At 36.8% G+C, this 18,535-nt stretch overlaps 1 protein-coding gene across 3 annotated transcripts in view; it reads right to left on the reverse strand.

The window, feature by feature from the left end:
* LOC136855616 (protein turtle homolog B-like) overlaps positions 1 to 18,535 on the reverse strand; it is a 134,306-nt gene that overhangs the window by 11,559 nt on the left and 104,212 nt on the right. For 2 of the 3 annotated variants that reach the window (XM_067132719.1, XM_067132718.1), the window contains exons 3-9: positions 13,840 to 14,048; positions 12,671 to 12,784; positions 11,297 to 11,500; positions 10,276 to 10,427; positions 9,282 to 9,429; positions 6,144 to 6,274; positions 4,446 to 4,605 (exon numbers count right to left, since the gene is read on the reverse strand). In XM_067132719.1, the coding sequence (XP_066988820.1) occupies positions 4,446 to 4,605; positions 6,144 to 6,274; positions 9,282 to 9,429; positions 10,276 to 10,427; positions 11,297 to 11,500; positions 12,671 to 12,784; positions 13,840 to 14,048 (1,118 nt within the window). Of the gene's footprint in view, positions 1 to 4,445; positions 4,606 to 6,143; positions 6,275 to 9,281; positions 9,430 to 10,275; positions 10,428 to 11,296; positions 11,501 to 12,670; positions 13,112 to 13,839; positions 14,049 to 18,535 lie in introns of those variants that run through there. The other variant, XM_067132721.1, reaches the window with a different exon arrangement.

Genomic DNA, 18,535 nt, shown 5'->3' on the forward strand with positions numbered 1-18,535 from the left:
TTATTTTTACCTTTATTTCTTTGTTAACTTTGTAATTTTTGCTCAGTACAACTAAAGAGGACCTCAGTGAAGGTCGAAAGCTCCTGTTTTGTAATTACTCACTAAAATTTGGTTGTATGAAGTGGCTTTTTCTTAACCATACATATGTATATATACTATATATATATATATATATATATATATATATATATATATATATATATATATATATATATATATATATATATATATATATATATATATATATATATATATATATATATATATATATATATATATTCAACGGCAGAACATTTCTCAATCATTTTTAATGCCATTGCAAGTTCCAGAACTTTTCGCCATTTATTTCTCTCGCCCTGGATACGAGGCAGGAGACTTTCCCCAAAATGTTCCCACTAAACGCCATATTTGCACAAGGACCGATGTTTCACCGCCGAGTTTCCACTGAATAAATTTTAAAGTTTGGGGCTGATCCGAGGCGCGTTCGATGTCCGCCCTATCTTTTACCATGGGACACGTATGTAAATTGTGTCCTTGGGACGGGCACTAATATTCTCGGAAGAAACCGATACATATTCTTTAAACCGAAGGAAAACAGAGAGAAGGCGACTGGAGAGGAGAATAAGTGAAACCGTCCTCGAAGAATCTGTAGATGATCCTCTTCAAAGAATGAATGCCGTGGGATGTCTTGCCATTCTTTCTTAACACTGTTTTTAACTTGAGCATTTAGTTAGTTCCGGAGGTTATTCCCAATAAAAGCCCTGTGGCTAGAGAAGATGCCAATGACAGCCTTACAAACTTACAAAGTAGCTCCTTCAAAGCGATATTGCAGGGGCAGATAACACCCTCTCTACACTGGTTTTTTTCTGTCTTTTACTTTTCATTCGCCCCCTTCGAACTTTATCCATTTAGCTGTTCAACTTCTTTAACTGTCCTAGACTTATTTTTTTAATCGCATATAGGCAAGCGCACAATTCTTAACGCCTGCGTAAACAACTTTAATTCTAAAATACCTATCAAAAAATAATCTCTCTCTTTAGATATTTATATATATATATATATATATATATATATATATATATATATATATATATATATATATATATATATATATATATATATATAAATCTACACTACTGGGTGTATCCCTCTCCCGTCATCGTCGTTTTTCTTAACATATTAAAAAATTACGGTATTTCTTCTTCCTCTGTTGAGTACCACTAATGCATGTGTCATTTTTATACTCAATGGTAAAGATATTCTGTAACTGATAAAGCTAGGGGTTGATTTTGATAGGGGAGGAGAGAGAGAGAGAGAGAGAGAGAGAGAGAGAGAGAGAGAGAGAGAGAGAGAGAGAGAGAGAGAGAGAGAGAGAAGTTTTTTTCCATGTTTACCTGGTAACTTCGACTAAACAAAAATTTTCTTAAGACTGCTCTTGTTTTATGAGTGCTCATGCATATGCGTATAGATTCTAGTAAGTAAAGATAAGAAGGAACAGAGAATCGGAAAGAGAGCTTCTTATTCCATCTTTTCCTGCAGCAAAGAAGCTGTCTATTAGGGCTAAAGACACCGACAGAGAGAAACAGACAGACAGAAATTCATTCATACGACAAGTTGTCGCAAAGCAAAGAGAGTCTTTATTTTATAATAATTGATTTAAACTTGCGGATACATTTAAACGAAAGATGTTTGTCAAGGTGAGAGAGACCTACAGAAAGACAAAGCAAGGCGAAGACTGGTATATAGTAACTGATTGATATCTGTGTCAGTAAATATGTTTGTGTGAGAGAGAGAGAGAGAGAGAGAGAGAGAGAGAGAGAGAGAGAGAGAGAGAGAATATTTCAACGCGGAGTTTGAAAGAGGGTGCTGATAATGTGAATATGAGAAGCTGTTTGGAGGGTTTGAAAGGGTCCGTTCGCTGAACATCCTTTGGGTGGAGTAGATTCTGCAAATGCTAACGAAAAATGAGGCCCATTTCTGAGGAGGGTGGGGACGAGGCAGACGGGACAGGAGAGAGGAATGGAGAATGGAAACAGAATGAATAAAGTGGTGTATGAAGGTAGGAATGAATTAAAATGAAAACGAATTGCTAGAAGGAATAAAGCTGTGAATTAAAACAAGATTTAAGAAACTGTGGACAAAAAGATTACTGGTAAAGGGTCGAAATAAATTGAGAGGTGCATAAAGAGGACTGTATAGAGAACCACAAGAAGAGAAGGATGAGGGGGAACAGGTGAAGAGAGACGTGGTAAATCTCAGAAGAGAGTAAATGGATCAAGGCAGGACTGGGGCAAAGTGGGACAAAAGGAAGGGGAACTGAAAGAAAAGAGGTGAGAAAAGACTAATAAAAAAGTTGTGAATGAGATGAAGGAATTATTGGAGGGGTGAAAGAAGAACATGATGCCATAGAAGAAAAAAAAAAAGAAATACAAGAATGAAACGAAGAGGGGATGCAAGAAAGAACGCATAAAAGGAAAGAGAAAGGGAATAGAAGGGAGAAGGAAAGACACGGAAAGACAGAAAAAAAACAGAGTAAGAGAGGAAAGATAAAAACATTAAATGGAAGGATATTGCCTATAAAAAGTAGACTTGGGTAGAAACAAAAAGAGTTAAAAGTGCCCAGTAAATTAGAGAGGATATGGAGGCAGATGACACTGTCGAAGGGACGGAGAGGAAACTGATGTACAAGGAAACATAGAACTGATAAAGGAAAGAAAGGAAATTGATAACAGGAGGGAGGGAAAATCTGTAAGAGAAACCTGATAAAAAGAGATGAGAGAATTCGTTCGGGTAAATGGGTGACGTCTAATTGAAAGGAGGAAAGGTATGGAGGAGCAACGTTAAGCGGATGATGGAGTTAGAGGGTTGCGCAGACTTTGATGGTTGGAAATAGGCTGGAAATTGGAAGTCTTTTATTTCTAGGCCTTAACTAAATTACTAAGCGGAGCCCAGTGAGGTGTCACCCGTAATCTGGGCAGCAGCGAGAAATTAATTCACTTCTTCCATGTCGCTAATGATTTCCGCTTTCTTTTGAAAATATGGTTGACCATTGATGAGATGGAATTAGTATCACGATGTACATCACTATACGGAAATAACTACTCACATTTGAGTGAGTATTTTTGTCTTGGGTATTTTTATCGCACTGTGACCCCGGGTAGAAGACAAACCAATAATCTTGTACTGAAGATGCTGTTTGGAAAATTCACGAATTAATCTTTTTGCGGAGAAATATTTTAAAAGTTAGTTTTTACGTGCTCATTGATATACGGCTGTATGATTTTTAAATACCAAAAAGATCAAGAAAACACAAAAGTAGCGCCCCGCGATTTCATGCTGAAATCACAGTGGGGGCTACCTTAGATTATTTGCAGCACTGGACATCTCCCCGGCTCTTATTTCACTCTCCAGTCAATAAGGTTAATTTCAGCTTCATAATTTCCCCAACCAACAGTTTCGTAAACTCTGTAGAGCAAATTTTCATAGAAGTTGGAACTTGAAGATCCTGAAGAAAACGAATGGACGTCCTCCTTTCTATGTGTATTGTGTTTCATTTTTTTTTATTATTATTATTCTTTTCATACATCTGAATAGTATTTTCCTCCCAGTCTGTTACGGGAAGTGACATTTGGATGTAACTCGCCGGATCTAAATCTGTCAAATGTGTCGCTTACAAAATAAGAAGTTCTTTTTAATTTGTTGATCTTTTTTATCGCTTCTTATCGTCTTAGACGCTTTAACAGGAGAGTCTGTGGGTTCCATTAGGTTAAGAAAACTCCTTTTCGTTGCCCGTTCTTTTCCTTATTCCTTCGGGTCTGGGCTAGAGAAGGGACAGATTAACTGGTTGATTATTTTACTGATTGACTGATTTGCTAATTGCAAATTCTAGGGAGGCAGTATATTTCACTGACAGTTTAGAGACATCGCGTATCCTTTTCAGTGTGGAAAATATATTCTTAACTGATAAGGAAACGAGGAGTCTCGAAACTGTCCGTGAAATACACTGTTCCTTGATTTTGTGGATTTTCACTGAACGGGTCTCTTCTTCTTTAGCCCTTTGTTGGCCGAGTCGGTTGAGCTTCAGACTGTCACACGATGGGCCGGAGTTCAATTCCCGCGGCCGGCTGATGAAGAGTTAGAGGAATTTATTTCTGGTGATAGAAATTCACTTCTCGCTATAATGTGGTTCGGATTCCACAATAAGCTGTAGGTCCCGTTGCTAAGTAACCAATTGGTTCTTAGCCACGTAAAATAAGTCTAATCCTTCGGGCCAGCCCTAGGAGAGTTGTTAATCAGCTCAGTGGTCTGGTAAAACTAAGGTATATACTTAACTTATTAATGATCAGCTTAAAAATATTCCTATGTACCCCGTTTATACTACACCAGCTTCCGTATTGTGATGATTCCGAAACTGACGAACTATGAAATCTGTCTTTACTACTCACACTTGACATTCATTTGCAAGGCGTTGGAAGTAGCAGCTCCCTGAGTGTTGGCAGCAGCGCACGTGTACGTTCCAGAGGACTTCCTGGTGACTGACTGAAGTACCAGACTGGCAGGACTGATGATCACCCCTGCTGAAGGATCGCTCCGAAGGGGAACGCCCTGGAACGGAAGGACAGAAAAAGTGATGAGCAAGAAGTGATCGTAGCGAAGGCATTTCTCCACTAGTAATTACGGAATTTTTTTTTTAATTTCCTCTATTAATTCTCATTCTTTAGCTGTATGACGGCCGAAGGCGTGGTTGTCAGTGGGCTAATTTACCTGTTTCTTTGTCACCGCATAATAATCTTTCCATTCTTTCTTGACGCATTAGCTCTTTGAGTAAATGACTTTCTTCTTGTTACGTTGGTGAAGTATAAGCTAAAAATCAATCACTAAAAATGACACTTTGAACCCTAGCTCTAGGCTGGGAGACTGACCTTTCAGCTCCAAGAATGTACTTTAACAGCACAATATCATTTACGTATAGTACTTAATTTAGAAAATACTCGAGCATTAACTTTCGAGAATTCCAAAGACAGCAGCATATGTACGTAAAGACCCAAAAACAAAGACAGTGAAAAAGTCAGGAAGAGAGCAATAACTTTGTTTCGAACTGAAATCGCAGGAATCCACGTCTTGGATTTCCGCTTCAGTTGTCAAAAACGCCGGGCCTAAGTTTTATTGACTCTCAGCTGTTAACTTCTGTTCTTTTCTCTTTCTTCGTCTTCTTTTTTTTTTTTTTTTTTTTTGCGTGAGTGGCTGCTAAGCATCTTGCCGACTTCTGAAACTTTTCAAGAGTAAATCCCGTACGACAGAATTTCTCAATATCTTCACGCATGTGACAAGAAAAACTCTGTGTATGTTTTCCGGAATAAATATTTTACCGCAACAAAGTTAGAGAAAGTTAGGATCCCTTTCCGGGAGGAGAAAGGGATATAAAATCGGAGGGACAGGCCTAAACTTTTTAGCTTCCCTTTAGATTAGAGTCAAAAGGACAAATCAAAAATTTCAAAGCCTCGAAAATGGCGAGTAACAAACTACAAAGAGAGACCGCCCGCCATGGAATGAGCCCATGAGGTGGGTCGTGTTGGCTAAGTCCTTCTGTTATTCTCTAACTCCCTCCTTTCACTCGACGTCTCAGATTCTCTTTCTTCTCTCACTTCTTCCTTCTTCTTCTCTTGTCTTTCGACACCATACAGCGAATGCTATTTTTCATGGAAAATTCCGCGCTCAGCTTCAATAAATAAACTTTATTACGAAGCCGTCGTAGGTTTGGGTCTAAAGCGCCTACAAGGTATGAATTTTGTTTGTTTCTGGTATTTATCTCTGCGCGTTCTTTGATCCTCTTCATCTAGTTTATATGCATACATGAGTACCTCTCTCTCTCTCTTACTATGTAGTAGCTCAAAAAGCTGAAGGCATCAACGGGATAATCTTCCATCCTGCTGGTGTGATGTCATTCATGAGATATTCACCTCTCTCTCTCTCTCTCTCTCTCTCTCTCTCTCTCTCTCTCTCTCTCTCTCTCTCTCTCTCTCTCTCTCTCTCAGACACACACACATACACACACTCTCACAGCACCTCCAGATATAAAACTAAGCCTCCCATTTCCAGCTTTTTATCCAGAATACAGAGACAACGAGAGTTTGAGCACTTACATTATGAGCCCACTGAATGCCCGTAACGGCGGGATTCGCCTCCATATTACATTTGAAGTACACGTCGTCTCCCTCCTCCAAGTCCTCCAGGTTGAGGCTCAACCCCAGCTGCAGATTAAGTTTCGGCTTGTCTGAGGAAAAAATTGGAAAAATCTGTTAAAATGCTCCATCATAAAGGATTCTTTTTATTTGTGTCTGCTTGTTCGAGTGTATGTCCCTAGCCCCAAACTTTTTGGGAAGGTCGTAAAAACCTGTTATTGAGGTTACTTAGAACCAGAACTCTAAATCTGTGAAAATATGGTTACAGTCCAAAGAATGGATGTCTTTTAAATTATTAAATTAATGACAAACTGAACAGCAATGTCAAAGGTCACGAGAGAACCGCAAAATATTACAAGGGGCATTTTGACTCGGTAACTTCATTGAGAAAAACTCCAACCTCTCGCTTCGAAGGACCCCAAGTTTGGCCATTTACCCGACCTCTATGACGAACAGAAACAAATCATATACTTAAATTAACTCGGCAAATTCAAAAAGAAAGATAATATGAGATCCTTATCTTGAAATCACTGAAATTCTGACTTAATAGCCTCGCTGAGCATGAGAGGGCCAAAGTTCTGGCTTTTACCCGACTTACATTATGGTAAGAAACTGCTCATGCCTCAAGTTACTTGCTTGTAGGGGTTTACGAGGAACACGGTCGTTCCCGACTTGCCAAGTAGAGCGAAATAAACGACGGCGTAAGAAGATTGCAAAGGAGCTCGGATATGGCTGGTCCCTTCCTACTCCCCGGGTTGCAGGAATGATGATGATAACCTCAGAAGTTGAGGTTTAAAGGGGAAAATTAAAAAGTCTCGAGAGATGGAGGAAGATTCCAGCAAAATGACCTCATGAAGACTGATAAACGTGGAAGTTGCAGCGTTTAGTGATGGACAAGTTTAGGAAGAAGAAGAAGAAACCTACGGGAAGGGTTTCCTAACTTGAGGCTGAGTACAAGAGAGATGCTAAAGTATAAAATAAAATTTCCTCTCAGAATTTTAATAAAATTGCAAGGTGAAACTTGTACAGAAGTCATAAATATATAGGAAAATGTCTCCCACTGACCGTAGAAAATGAAATGTCTCGTGATGAAAAGTAAAAAGTAAATAAAACCTGTAGAGTATTATCTCACATTAAATCTGTTTTCAAAAAAGGAAATGATATCGCTAAAGCTTCAAATGATAAATTCAACGATCGCCCTACCAGTGAGTCGTAAGTTTAAGACTTAAGCATCTGTTTCATTGTCGGTGTGGCTTAAATGTTCACTTGAAATACAACCATCCTAGCTCAGTGATCTGTTTCCTATTAAGAATGGCGTGAAACGTAAAAATGAAGTGAAAATAATTGCTGTCAAGTGAATATCAGTTGTAAAAATACTTAATAAATTAGGCGATGAAAATAAAAATGATTTTTTATTGAGTGGAAAACATATATTAATCTATTAACGACCAAAACACTGCAATTATGATAAAATCTTGACCAGAGTATATGTTATATTTCTAACCTTATATTTTTTTGTACATGACATTTATATCATATGAAAATAGCCCACAATATCCATATATATATATATGTATATATATATATATATATATATATATATATATATATATATATATATATATATATATATATGTGTGTGTGTGTGTGTGTGTGTGTGTGTATTCATATACATATATAAATCCATATATATACAGTATATACTATATATATATATATATATATATATATATATATATATATATATATATATATATATATATATATATATATATATATATATATATAACCCACTGTATATAGTCATAAGGGATAAACAAGTGATTGTTATTCGATATGGTCCCAAGTTTAAAATTCCCGTATAATATGTACACATTTATAAGTTCTTACTATACACTCACTGCCATTTTAAAATATCTGTTGCCATAAAGACCTTTATTAGATGAAACCTGCATTTACCAAAACTATATTTCCCACATAAACGAGCGAATAAAATAAAAAAGAAATATTCCAATAACCTTTATCTTAATGACCAATAATATTGATGCAAGTATATCATAAACGTGTATTTTACGTCTTTTCATCAGGGAAAGTTTGATACAGAAGAAAGTTAAGATGAAATATCTGTGCGCACGTGATTATTAAATTTTAACTTCTTTTATGAATTTCCATCTCCCGTTCGTGCTGGAAATTCTTACTAGATGAGAAGGGAGTTTCAAATGACGTTCGCCAAAGATTTCTAGACATAGGATTATTCACTCATTTCGGACTGTGATTTGGAGATAAATGTACGACAGAGGAGAGAGGGCCATATCACACATAATTTGGAAGTGAAGGATAGACAAACCTAAAACAGAAGTAAATACATCGACTCTGATTCCAAATTTGACAGGCTATTTTCATAAATTTCAAATTGATGGGTTTTAATTTTTTCTTTAAACCTCTGCAGTAATTACTTTTATTATCATGATTTTTTAAACGTAATAATGAAATATCTTTACATTAAAACTTTTTTGATGTTTAATTTGGCTGCCTTATCATGTCCGTGATATGATTATGCAGATGATTTGCTTAAAGGATAAATTAACAGATAATAGAATGAACGTAAGTTAAGAATAGATAATAATGAAGCACGAAAATAGCAACGTGATGAAAACTTTCATTTTCAAAACAGCGAAGTACACATGATATACAATACAGAGACAGGTGAAGAATATGGAGTTTGGCCAATCTAGAGTAATTCATAAAGGAGTAAATCTTTGAAAATTTCAGAAAAATTCCTTAAATAAATAATGAAATACATACATACACATACATACTATATATATACATATATAGACTACACACACACACACACACACACATATATATATATATATATATATATATATATATATATATATATATATATATATATATATATATATAATGTAATGTGAAAAGATCGTAGGTGATTTTATGTATATATTAAAATATGGGGCAATGAAAACTTCACATAAACAGATCACAGCAAGGTTATACAATAGACCTTGCAAAATGGCATCGCAGTCACTTGGTTCACTGACGATCCACAACTTTTAGAGAGAGAACTACACTCACATAACACTGTCAGCTTGGTGGAGTTGAAAAGAGCGTCGTTTGGTAGGTTGGGACTAACGGCCTTACACGTCAGCACGCTGCCGTCGTCAGACGAGTCAGCAGTGAAGGAGAGAGTCGATCTCGACAAGTTGCCCATTACGTCCACTGTCTGAAAATGAAAATACACCATTATTTTTCTCAGAAGCTGTTCGCTTATTACACATTCATGATGGTATATGTATATATATATATATATATATATATATATATATATATATATATATATATATATATATATATATATACATACATATATATATATATATATATATATATATATATATATATATATATATATATATATATATATATATGTGTGTGTTTGTGTGTCTCTGTGAGCGTTTGTCTATATGTATAAGGCTTAATATTTATGCATAAATAAATAACATGTAAATTACTAACACAATAAACTAACGTACATATATATATATATATATATATATATATATATATATATATATATATATATATATATATATATATATGTGTGTGTGTATGAATATATATATAAATACATACATACATACATACATACATACATACATACATACATACATACATACATATATATATATATATATATGTACATACATACAGTGTGCAAGGTAAAAATAATTGACACGTTTTATGAAGTGTTATTTGAAACGCAGCGGTTCGTAGGTGTCATCCACATTTCAGCAGTATAACGAATGTGGCAGTGTATCTTCGCTTGAGCCACCCCTGTCAGGGGATACGGTTTCATAAGAAAAACTACATGATTGTGTGAGTGTGTGTTTGTGAGCAGAGAATGCAAGTGTGTGGTCGTATGTGTTAAGCCAAGTATGTTTTTTTGTTTGCATTTGTGGAGATTGAGAGTAAATATTTCCGTGGACAGTAGAAGTTAGCATCATTCAAAAACATCTAAATCATATCACCAATGAACACAAAAAATTCAAGTGTTACGAAAAAAACCTACCTGTGGATCTTCGAGGGGCAGACCACCCATCCACCAGGTGATGTGGGCAGGGGGTCTCGACCCCTCGGCTTCGCACACTAATTGTCGAGTGATCCCCTCGCTCAGGGTGACGTGGTCGGCGATGTCGTGCAGTTTGAGGGATTTGGGAGGATCTGGAAGGCACAACATACGTTCAGAATATGAACACTTTTAGATTTTTGCTATTTTTTTGAATATCTTCTCCACAATCACCAATTTCCCTGCAATGCTAAAATAAAAACTTCACAATTATCACTTCACGTGATCTTGGGAAGGAGAGAGAGAGAGAGAGAGAGAGAGAGAGAGAGAGAGAGAGAGAGAGAGAGAGAGAGAGAGAGAAGCATTACCATTGCATTATTTCCGCAACGCCAATATTTTTCCCACACAACCCCTATTTTCATTGTAGTTAAAAACAACTTCAAAGTACCATCATCGATCTTGAGAGAGAGAGAGAGAGAGAGAGAGAGAGAGAGAGAGAGAGAGAGAGAGAGAGAGAGAGAGAGAGAGAGAGAGAGAAGCATTACCATTGCATTATTTCCGCAACGCCAATATTTTTTCCAAACAACCCGTTTCATTAGAGTAGCTAAAAACAACTTCAAAGTACCCATCATCGATCTTGAGAGAGAGAGAGAGAGAGAGAGAGAGAGAGAGAGAGAGAGAGAGAAGCATTACCATTGCATTATTTCCGCAACGTCAATATTTTTTCCAAACAACCCCTATTTTCATTATAGTTAAAAACAACTTCAAAGTACCCATCATCGATCTTGAGAGAGAGAGAGAGAGAGAGAGAGAGAGAGAGAGAGAGAGAGAGAGAGAGAGAGAGAAGCATTACAATTGCATTATTTCCGCAACGCCAATATTTTTTCCAAACGACCTCAATTTCATTAGAGTAGTTAAAAACAACTTCACAGTACCATCACCGATCTTGAGACAGATTCTGATCAGTTTCCACCATAATGCAAGTAGCAACCATGAACTTTTCCCGGATGCCCATCATACTCACAGGTCATATCGATCGTCACGGCTCCCGAGATTGGTATGGTGAGGTCAGAGTTGTTGGCCTGACACGTCAGAGTCTTGTTCAGGTCATCCTGGTTGAGCGGAGGGAGGGTCAAGATGTTCCTCACGGACTGACTAGTGATGATCTCGCTGTCGTCATCCAATAGGTAGCCTCCATGCCACCAGGTGACCCTGGGCGACGGTTGACCTTTAATAAAAGTCAGGTCAGTAAGGTTTCAATCAATGTTTGGGATTGATTTAGTTTTTACCCCGTTTCTGAGAAAGTAGGAAATTTGTTCACGTTTTAATTAATGAGTAATGAAGTACATTTATCAAGTATGTAGACAGTGAATCTTAATCTTGTGGATATTTTCTCTTCACAAAACATATTTCAAAGCCAAGTGCGGGTTGTCTTAGAATAGGAATGAAATAACCTTGACATTTACTACTAATAAGTAATGTGCATAGTTACATATATATGTATATATATACATATATATATATATATATATATATATATATATATATATATATATATATATATATATATATATATATATATATATATATATATATATTGTATGTATGAATTTTTACCATTTATGAAATGTTACAACATTTGGTCGTTGTGACTGTAGATTTAAAGTTAAACAACCACTTATTTTACTCATGTCTGGCTAACGAAAGAGTGCGAGTGAGAGATTTAATAAATCACATTCCTAATACCCGTGGATATCCGTCAGGAAAAGCCACTGTGAACATAAAAAAGAAAAAAGAGAAACTAAAAATATCTACAATAATTCTCCGTCAGTCACGACCCAAAAAGGTCACTGAACCCCGAAAACGAACAAAAGAGGTCAAGAAGAATGACATCGTGTCGTTAGAGTGAAGGAAACATTAGCCGCCGCTCAAGGTTTAACTTGAGGGCCACGAGTTACAGCCTACTGCCTAACTGAGAAAGAAATTGGGAGGGAGGCGACACTAGTAAAATATGGAGAAAGACGGGAAATGAAATATCATAAAATTAAAAGAGCGAGTCAAACCCACTTGCTATTTTGATGGCTACTGGGGTCCTTGAGCTCACTATGAATGGACCAGTCTCAGCAAAGTTTTTCAGAAGTCAGCGAAGAGAAGAAAGAAAATGACGTACAAAAGGTAAAGTCAGTTGGGAGGCCTAATTGTTTATTGATTTTTGGTTTTATAATCTCAGATTGAATAGAACCAGGTTGCCCACCGGTTGAAAGGCGACGCCACCTTCAAGTCGCTGGACAGCTTGAGAAAAATAAAACTGGAAGGAGGGGCTGTACCAACATGCTGCATGAATGACCTTTTAAGTGTCCGTTTTTCCCCCAAAAATGTTCGATACTTATTGCCTTACCTCCTGTGACGTAGCAGGAGAGGGTGAGCGGGCTGCCCTCGGTGAAAGGGCCTACCACGCCCTTGACTTCTCGCCCGGCATTCAGGTCGTCCGTGATTTTCAGCGTGCTTGGCACTGGAACTGGAAGAGAGAGAGAGAGAGCAGAGCTGTTAAGACTTGCAGTAATGGGTATGTTGAAAACGCATCTGCGGAAATCTGCGGTGAGCAAGGACGAATCTATTTCGCATATCCGGTGGTGTGGCGTAATGATTGTGGAATTCGTGATCTCCCTCTCTCCCCCCCTGCCTGACTGCTTTGTGTATGTACGTTGCACCGTGTGGCTTTCTTTCTCTTTTCCGTCTATGTAGTCATACATTACACAGACATTACTTTCACTCTCTCTCTCTCTCTCTCTCTCTCTCTCTCTCTCTCTCTCTCTCTCTCTCTCTCTCTCTCTCTCTTTCTTCATGCAAAAATTTTCTAGACGTCGGAAGCTTTCTCTTAGGGTCTCTCTCTCAAACAAAAAAACAATCCCACAATCACCACCACACCACACACACACACACACACACACACACACACACACACACACACACACACACACACACACACACACAAGCGCGCGCGCGCTACATATAAAGAGCAACGTTAAGAAACGACCCCTTTGTGAGCTCATATTTCATGCGGAATGCCTTTAATCATTCTTGCAAAGTTTTGGCTGACACTCAACTCTCCGAGGTTATCAGAAGGTTTATTTTATCCTTTCATTTCAGTATTCCATTCTAGATTTTGCCTCATTTGCAAAATTTTGCACTTTGGTCGTCACTCATTTTGTCGTTAGCAAAAATTGATGAAGAATGCTACTTCCAAAATGAACGAGTTAGGTCAACTTAAGATTATCAGGCCAAGTAAAAGTCTGCAAACAAAATTAATGCAGTCGACGATAAAAAAAAAATATGAATATAAATAAGACAAGTGACGTATTTCATTGGACACTATCAAAAGGTTACAAATCACGAAACATTTATGTATTTGCATATCAATGAAACATACAGGCACAGATATCTGCCCATGTCTTTCACCTTGAAACATTTAGCAAAATAAAACAAAAGGGAGGAATGAGTAAATGAGTGAAAGAAATTACGAAAAAGAGTAGAAAACAAATAAACAAGGAAACAAAGAACTCTCACCTATAACGTGGAGGCGAATCCTCAGATTCCTGGTGGGGGACTCGAGGAAGTCCACCCTGCACCTGTACTCGCCCTGGTCCTCGAGTCTGACGTGTTCGAGCAGGAGGCCTCTCTTACCCCGGCTGAGGTTGATCAAGGCACGTCCCTTGAGGCTGTCCTCGGCCCAGTGACTGCCCTTTTCAAGGTGGCCCGAACTTCGGGCGTCAAGGCTTCAAGAGAAAAGAACGGCATGGACTTATGTCAGTAGTGATTTTTCCTTGTAATATATTAATTCAAAATACCATTGATTATCTTCGTTTAAATAACGTGTAAAACCAAACTATCAATGAGTAAATATTTGTAGTAAATGTTTGAATAGATAAATAAGCTGAACTAATCGTTTCCCGGATGAAAATTTAGGAAGTATTACTGATGCAGGAAACTTTTATAAAATAATGGAGTGGAATATAGATTTTAAACCAAAAGCCAAGTATCGGGACCTATGAGGTTATTTAGTGCTGCAAGAGAAGTTGAGAGTAAACAGGTGTAACAGAAAGAAACCCTCGCAGTTGCTCTATGAAACATTTGCTAGGAGAGGGTGGAAAGTAAGATGGAAGAAAAAGAATATGAACGGATGTACAGTAAAATGGAAGAGGATGCAGTTAAGGGCCGAAGAGGCGATGCAAAGAACCTTAAGTATCGCCTACAGTGCACCGCCCACAAAGAAAATGACAGAGTACGAGTACAGAATTCTTCAGATGACAGTCTCTTGCCTTCTGGTGTGCTCTCGTCGTGTGATCATTCGTTTTTTAATTGGATTTTTACTATAACACTTCAAGAGACCGGAGTTCGATCCCACGGGAAGAAAACGACTTGGACCGGTTTCCTGAAAAATCTGTTGTGCTTCAGTTCACTTACGCAGTGAGTGAAGTACCAGGTGGTTGGTTGACCTTGGTAGGTCACAGCTATGAAGGGATTGAATTCCATTCTAGGTTTTAACTCCTTTGCAAAATTTTGGACTTTGGTCGACATTCATTTTGTCGCTAGAGAAAAATGATAGAGAATGCTACTCCGAAAATGAACGACCTAGGTTAACTTATGATTGTCATGCCTAGTAACAGTCATTCTCAAAAGGGAAGTGAGATATATATATATATATATATATATATATATATATATATATATATATATATATATATATATATATATGTGTGTATGTGTGTGTGTGACACAAGTCCGTATTCAGACATATTTAAAGGAAACGGCATAAACAAAACCCCAATTTGAACTTATATATACTGAATACGGACGTGTGTTTGGAGGAACAGATTAGTCAGCATTACAATTGACGATACTCTTGATGTTAAATTAATGGCAGGGCAAATGTTAAATAAATAAGAAGTAAAACAACCATATGATTTTGATAAATCTCCTACATACAAAAGAGATATTGTACCGCAGGTTCAATGAGTCTCTTGCGCTATCTCAAGGTCAGAAGATATATGATTACTTGTGAAGGCACGAATACAAAAAAATGAACCCTCCGTGTAAAAGTGACGTGAATGAAGATAATCAACAATGAACTGATATTATTCCAGCAAAATGGAAGACGAAGAAGAAGAAAAACGGAGGAACGTTTTTCAGACCTACTGTAATCTCTGGAATGGTTTTTTGAGCTTCTCCGTGTTTGGAAAAAGTTCTTACTATTACAGAATAAATACTAATAGCGTACAGTTCGAGAGAAAAATTATCCTTGGTACATTCGTTCTGCCTTTGTTAAAAGTAAGCTTTTCTCTTCCTTCTTATCATTTCATTCTGGCAAAAAGGACCTAAAATACATTAATTGAAAACTTTTTGCATAAACTCTTTCTTCCCAAGAGAGAGAGAGAGAGAGAGACTCTTACCGACTTTACTGGGAAAAAGAACAATAAAATCGTATCATTGAGCTTGGAAGGTTTTAATCCCCAAGCAAACTTTTTTATGTTTATCGAATCTTTTCAAAATCAGTGCAAGAATTGTGACTGTGAAGTTTCCAATTGGTTTAAATCTCTCTCTCTCTCTCTCTCTCTCTCTCTCTCTCTCTCTCTCTCTCTCTCTCTCTCTTTTCACTTTTTCATTTTATTTAAAATCTATTGTTAGTTCTAAATCATTTATATGTCTGCTTTCTCTCTCTCTCTCTCTCTCTCTCTTTTTTTTTATATAAATTTCATAAAGTTCTTGACCTAACTCCTCGCCCACCTCCTACAACCACCCTCTCTCTCTCTCTCTCTCTCTCTCTCTCTCTCTCTCTCTCTCTCTCTCTCTCTCTCTCTTCACTAGTCTGTCAGTTTTCTTTATTACATGCTTTTATTTAACTTGACTTTGCGTCTGTCTGTCTGTCGTCAAATCTTGTAAGTCAATTTTCGACCTGTTCCCTTCGTCCGATGGACTTGAATTTTGGATGGTTACTCAATCCCGGTGACAGTACAACCTTACATGATCAGAAGGTCAGCAGTGACCTCTAGTGACCCTACAGTGACTTCTTCCAGGATCTCAGAATTTGTATGAAACTCTTCAGATTTTTCACAACTTCTTTGACTCGGGAGAATCTGTCTTCTATATAACTCCTCCCCCTCCCTCTCCCATCCCCCCCTCCCCTTCCCTCTTCCATCCCCCTCCCCTTTCCTTTTCCATACCCTCCCCATCCCCCTTCCGAGCACAATGATCAAATCAAGTCTTATTTAGCTGTGTCCTCCCCTTCCCTCTTCCATCCTCCACTTCCATCTCTCTCTCTCTCTCTCTCTCTCTCTCTCTCTCTCTCTCTCTCTCTCTCTCTCTCTCTCTCTCTCTCTCTCTCCGGAGAGGAGGAATTAAGAGGATATTTTCTTATTGAGCGATATTGCAAAGACATAAATCTTTATTGCAGATCGCGCAATGCGAATTTTGGGGCGCTCCAGTAGGCAATGTTGAGATGATCAGGAAGCGTGATTTAATTTCCTCGGACTTCATGAGGAAAATGTCTTCATAAGTTATAAATTTATATATATATATATATATATATATATATATATATATATATATATATATATATATATATATATATATATATATATATATATATATATATATATATATATATATATATATATATATATACATATATATATATTTATATATATATATATATATATATATATATATATATATATATATATATATATATATATATATATATATATATATAGAGAGAGAGAGAGAGAGAGAGAGAGAGAGAGAGAGAGAGAGAGAGAGAGAGAGAGAGAGAGAGAGAGAGAATTTCTATTATGTACAAAGTACGTATGCAAGAAGACGGTAGGTTTATTTCGATGATATATCATAAGACCTCTATTCATCCCCCGGTCAAACAAAACAAAACAAAATTCATTCAAGCAAAGCGAATCTTGAAATCTGAATCACCGGGGCAAGGGAACCTTGGCGTTCACCTGACCACACCTTAGACATTATAGGTCACAGACTTTGCAGGAACAGGTTCTGAAGTATTTCGAGACGTGAAAACATGGCAATGACCTTCCTGTTCATTGAACGGGAAATAGTTCTGTGACAGTGGGTTTTCGTTACCATTACAGAGTGGCATGTGGCTGATTTAGAATAAGAGGCTTGATAAAATTAGATACATTTTGATTTATGGATCAACAAGACAATAAAGTCTTCGATGTATATCTCGATGACATGTGGGAAGAAAGCTAAAAGGCTGGGTTTCATATTATGAAAACTATGAGTTTTATATCATATTTTATGATGAATGCATAATAATAATAATAATAATAATAATAATAATAATGGTAATAATAATAATAATAATAATAATAATAATATCTGGTCATCACGCGGCAACTATGATGGACTATGATGAACGCCAAGCGTTTACTGTTTTAGCAATATAAACAAAGAATTGGCTGATTTAGTATGTTGGATGCTAAGAGTGTCTGGTTTTAGTAAGACGAACGGCATGATGACCGTTGTGGGCTTGTAAAGTTTTTATCATGAATGATGGGAGTCTTAGAAGTTAGAAGCTGAACAAGAAGCGTTTACGATGAAGGTCATGGACTTAGTTAATGATCTTGTTGATTTGGTATAAATGCAGGTAATGTTTAGTCCTTTACCAAATTACTTCTGAGAGATTACAGGTTTCAAAAAATGGATTGCAGCTGAATTTGATGTTAAAATAATGCACGGCCGTTTTTGGAATTGGTTCTTTTAGAATACCCTTTAGAGCAATAGTTTAATCTAAATTAAAACTAATTGCTTTTGGCTCTAGCATCGAAATACTCTCCTGATCAGAATCATCGTCAATTAAAATAACGCAAATCGTTTGTGGACTTATTTCAATCAAATCATGCGGACTTATACTGATCATATAATCAATAAAAGGTTTCAACATTTTACAAAGGGAAATAGTAAATGTTTGTGAACCCACTAGATCAAAATGATACTTTCAAAATTTAATATTCATAAGTTCAGCATAACCAAATTAACTCTACGAGTTATTTGGTTCATGATATAAGCAGTAAACTAAAACGACAGAGGCAGTGAAACTTACGGACAATTTTCTTTTATGCAAGACCCAAAGAATAACTCCTCATAATTGCCAAAGAACAATGTTAAAGTTCGTTGTTCACATTACAACTAAGCCCCTCTGGGTCATTCTAATTTCACTTAGAATCTTGGGTATTAGAAG

The sequence above is a fragment of the Macrobrachium rosenbergii genome, chromosome 32 (assembly GCF_040412425.1).
Source record: "Macrobrachium rosenbergii isolate ZJJX-2024 chromosome 32, ASM4041242v1, whole genome shotgun sequence".
NCBI classification, from domain to species: domain Eukaryota; kingdom Metazoa; phylum Arthropoda; class Malacostraca; order Decapoda; family Palaemonidae; genus Macrobrachium; species Macrobrachium rosenbergii.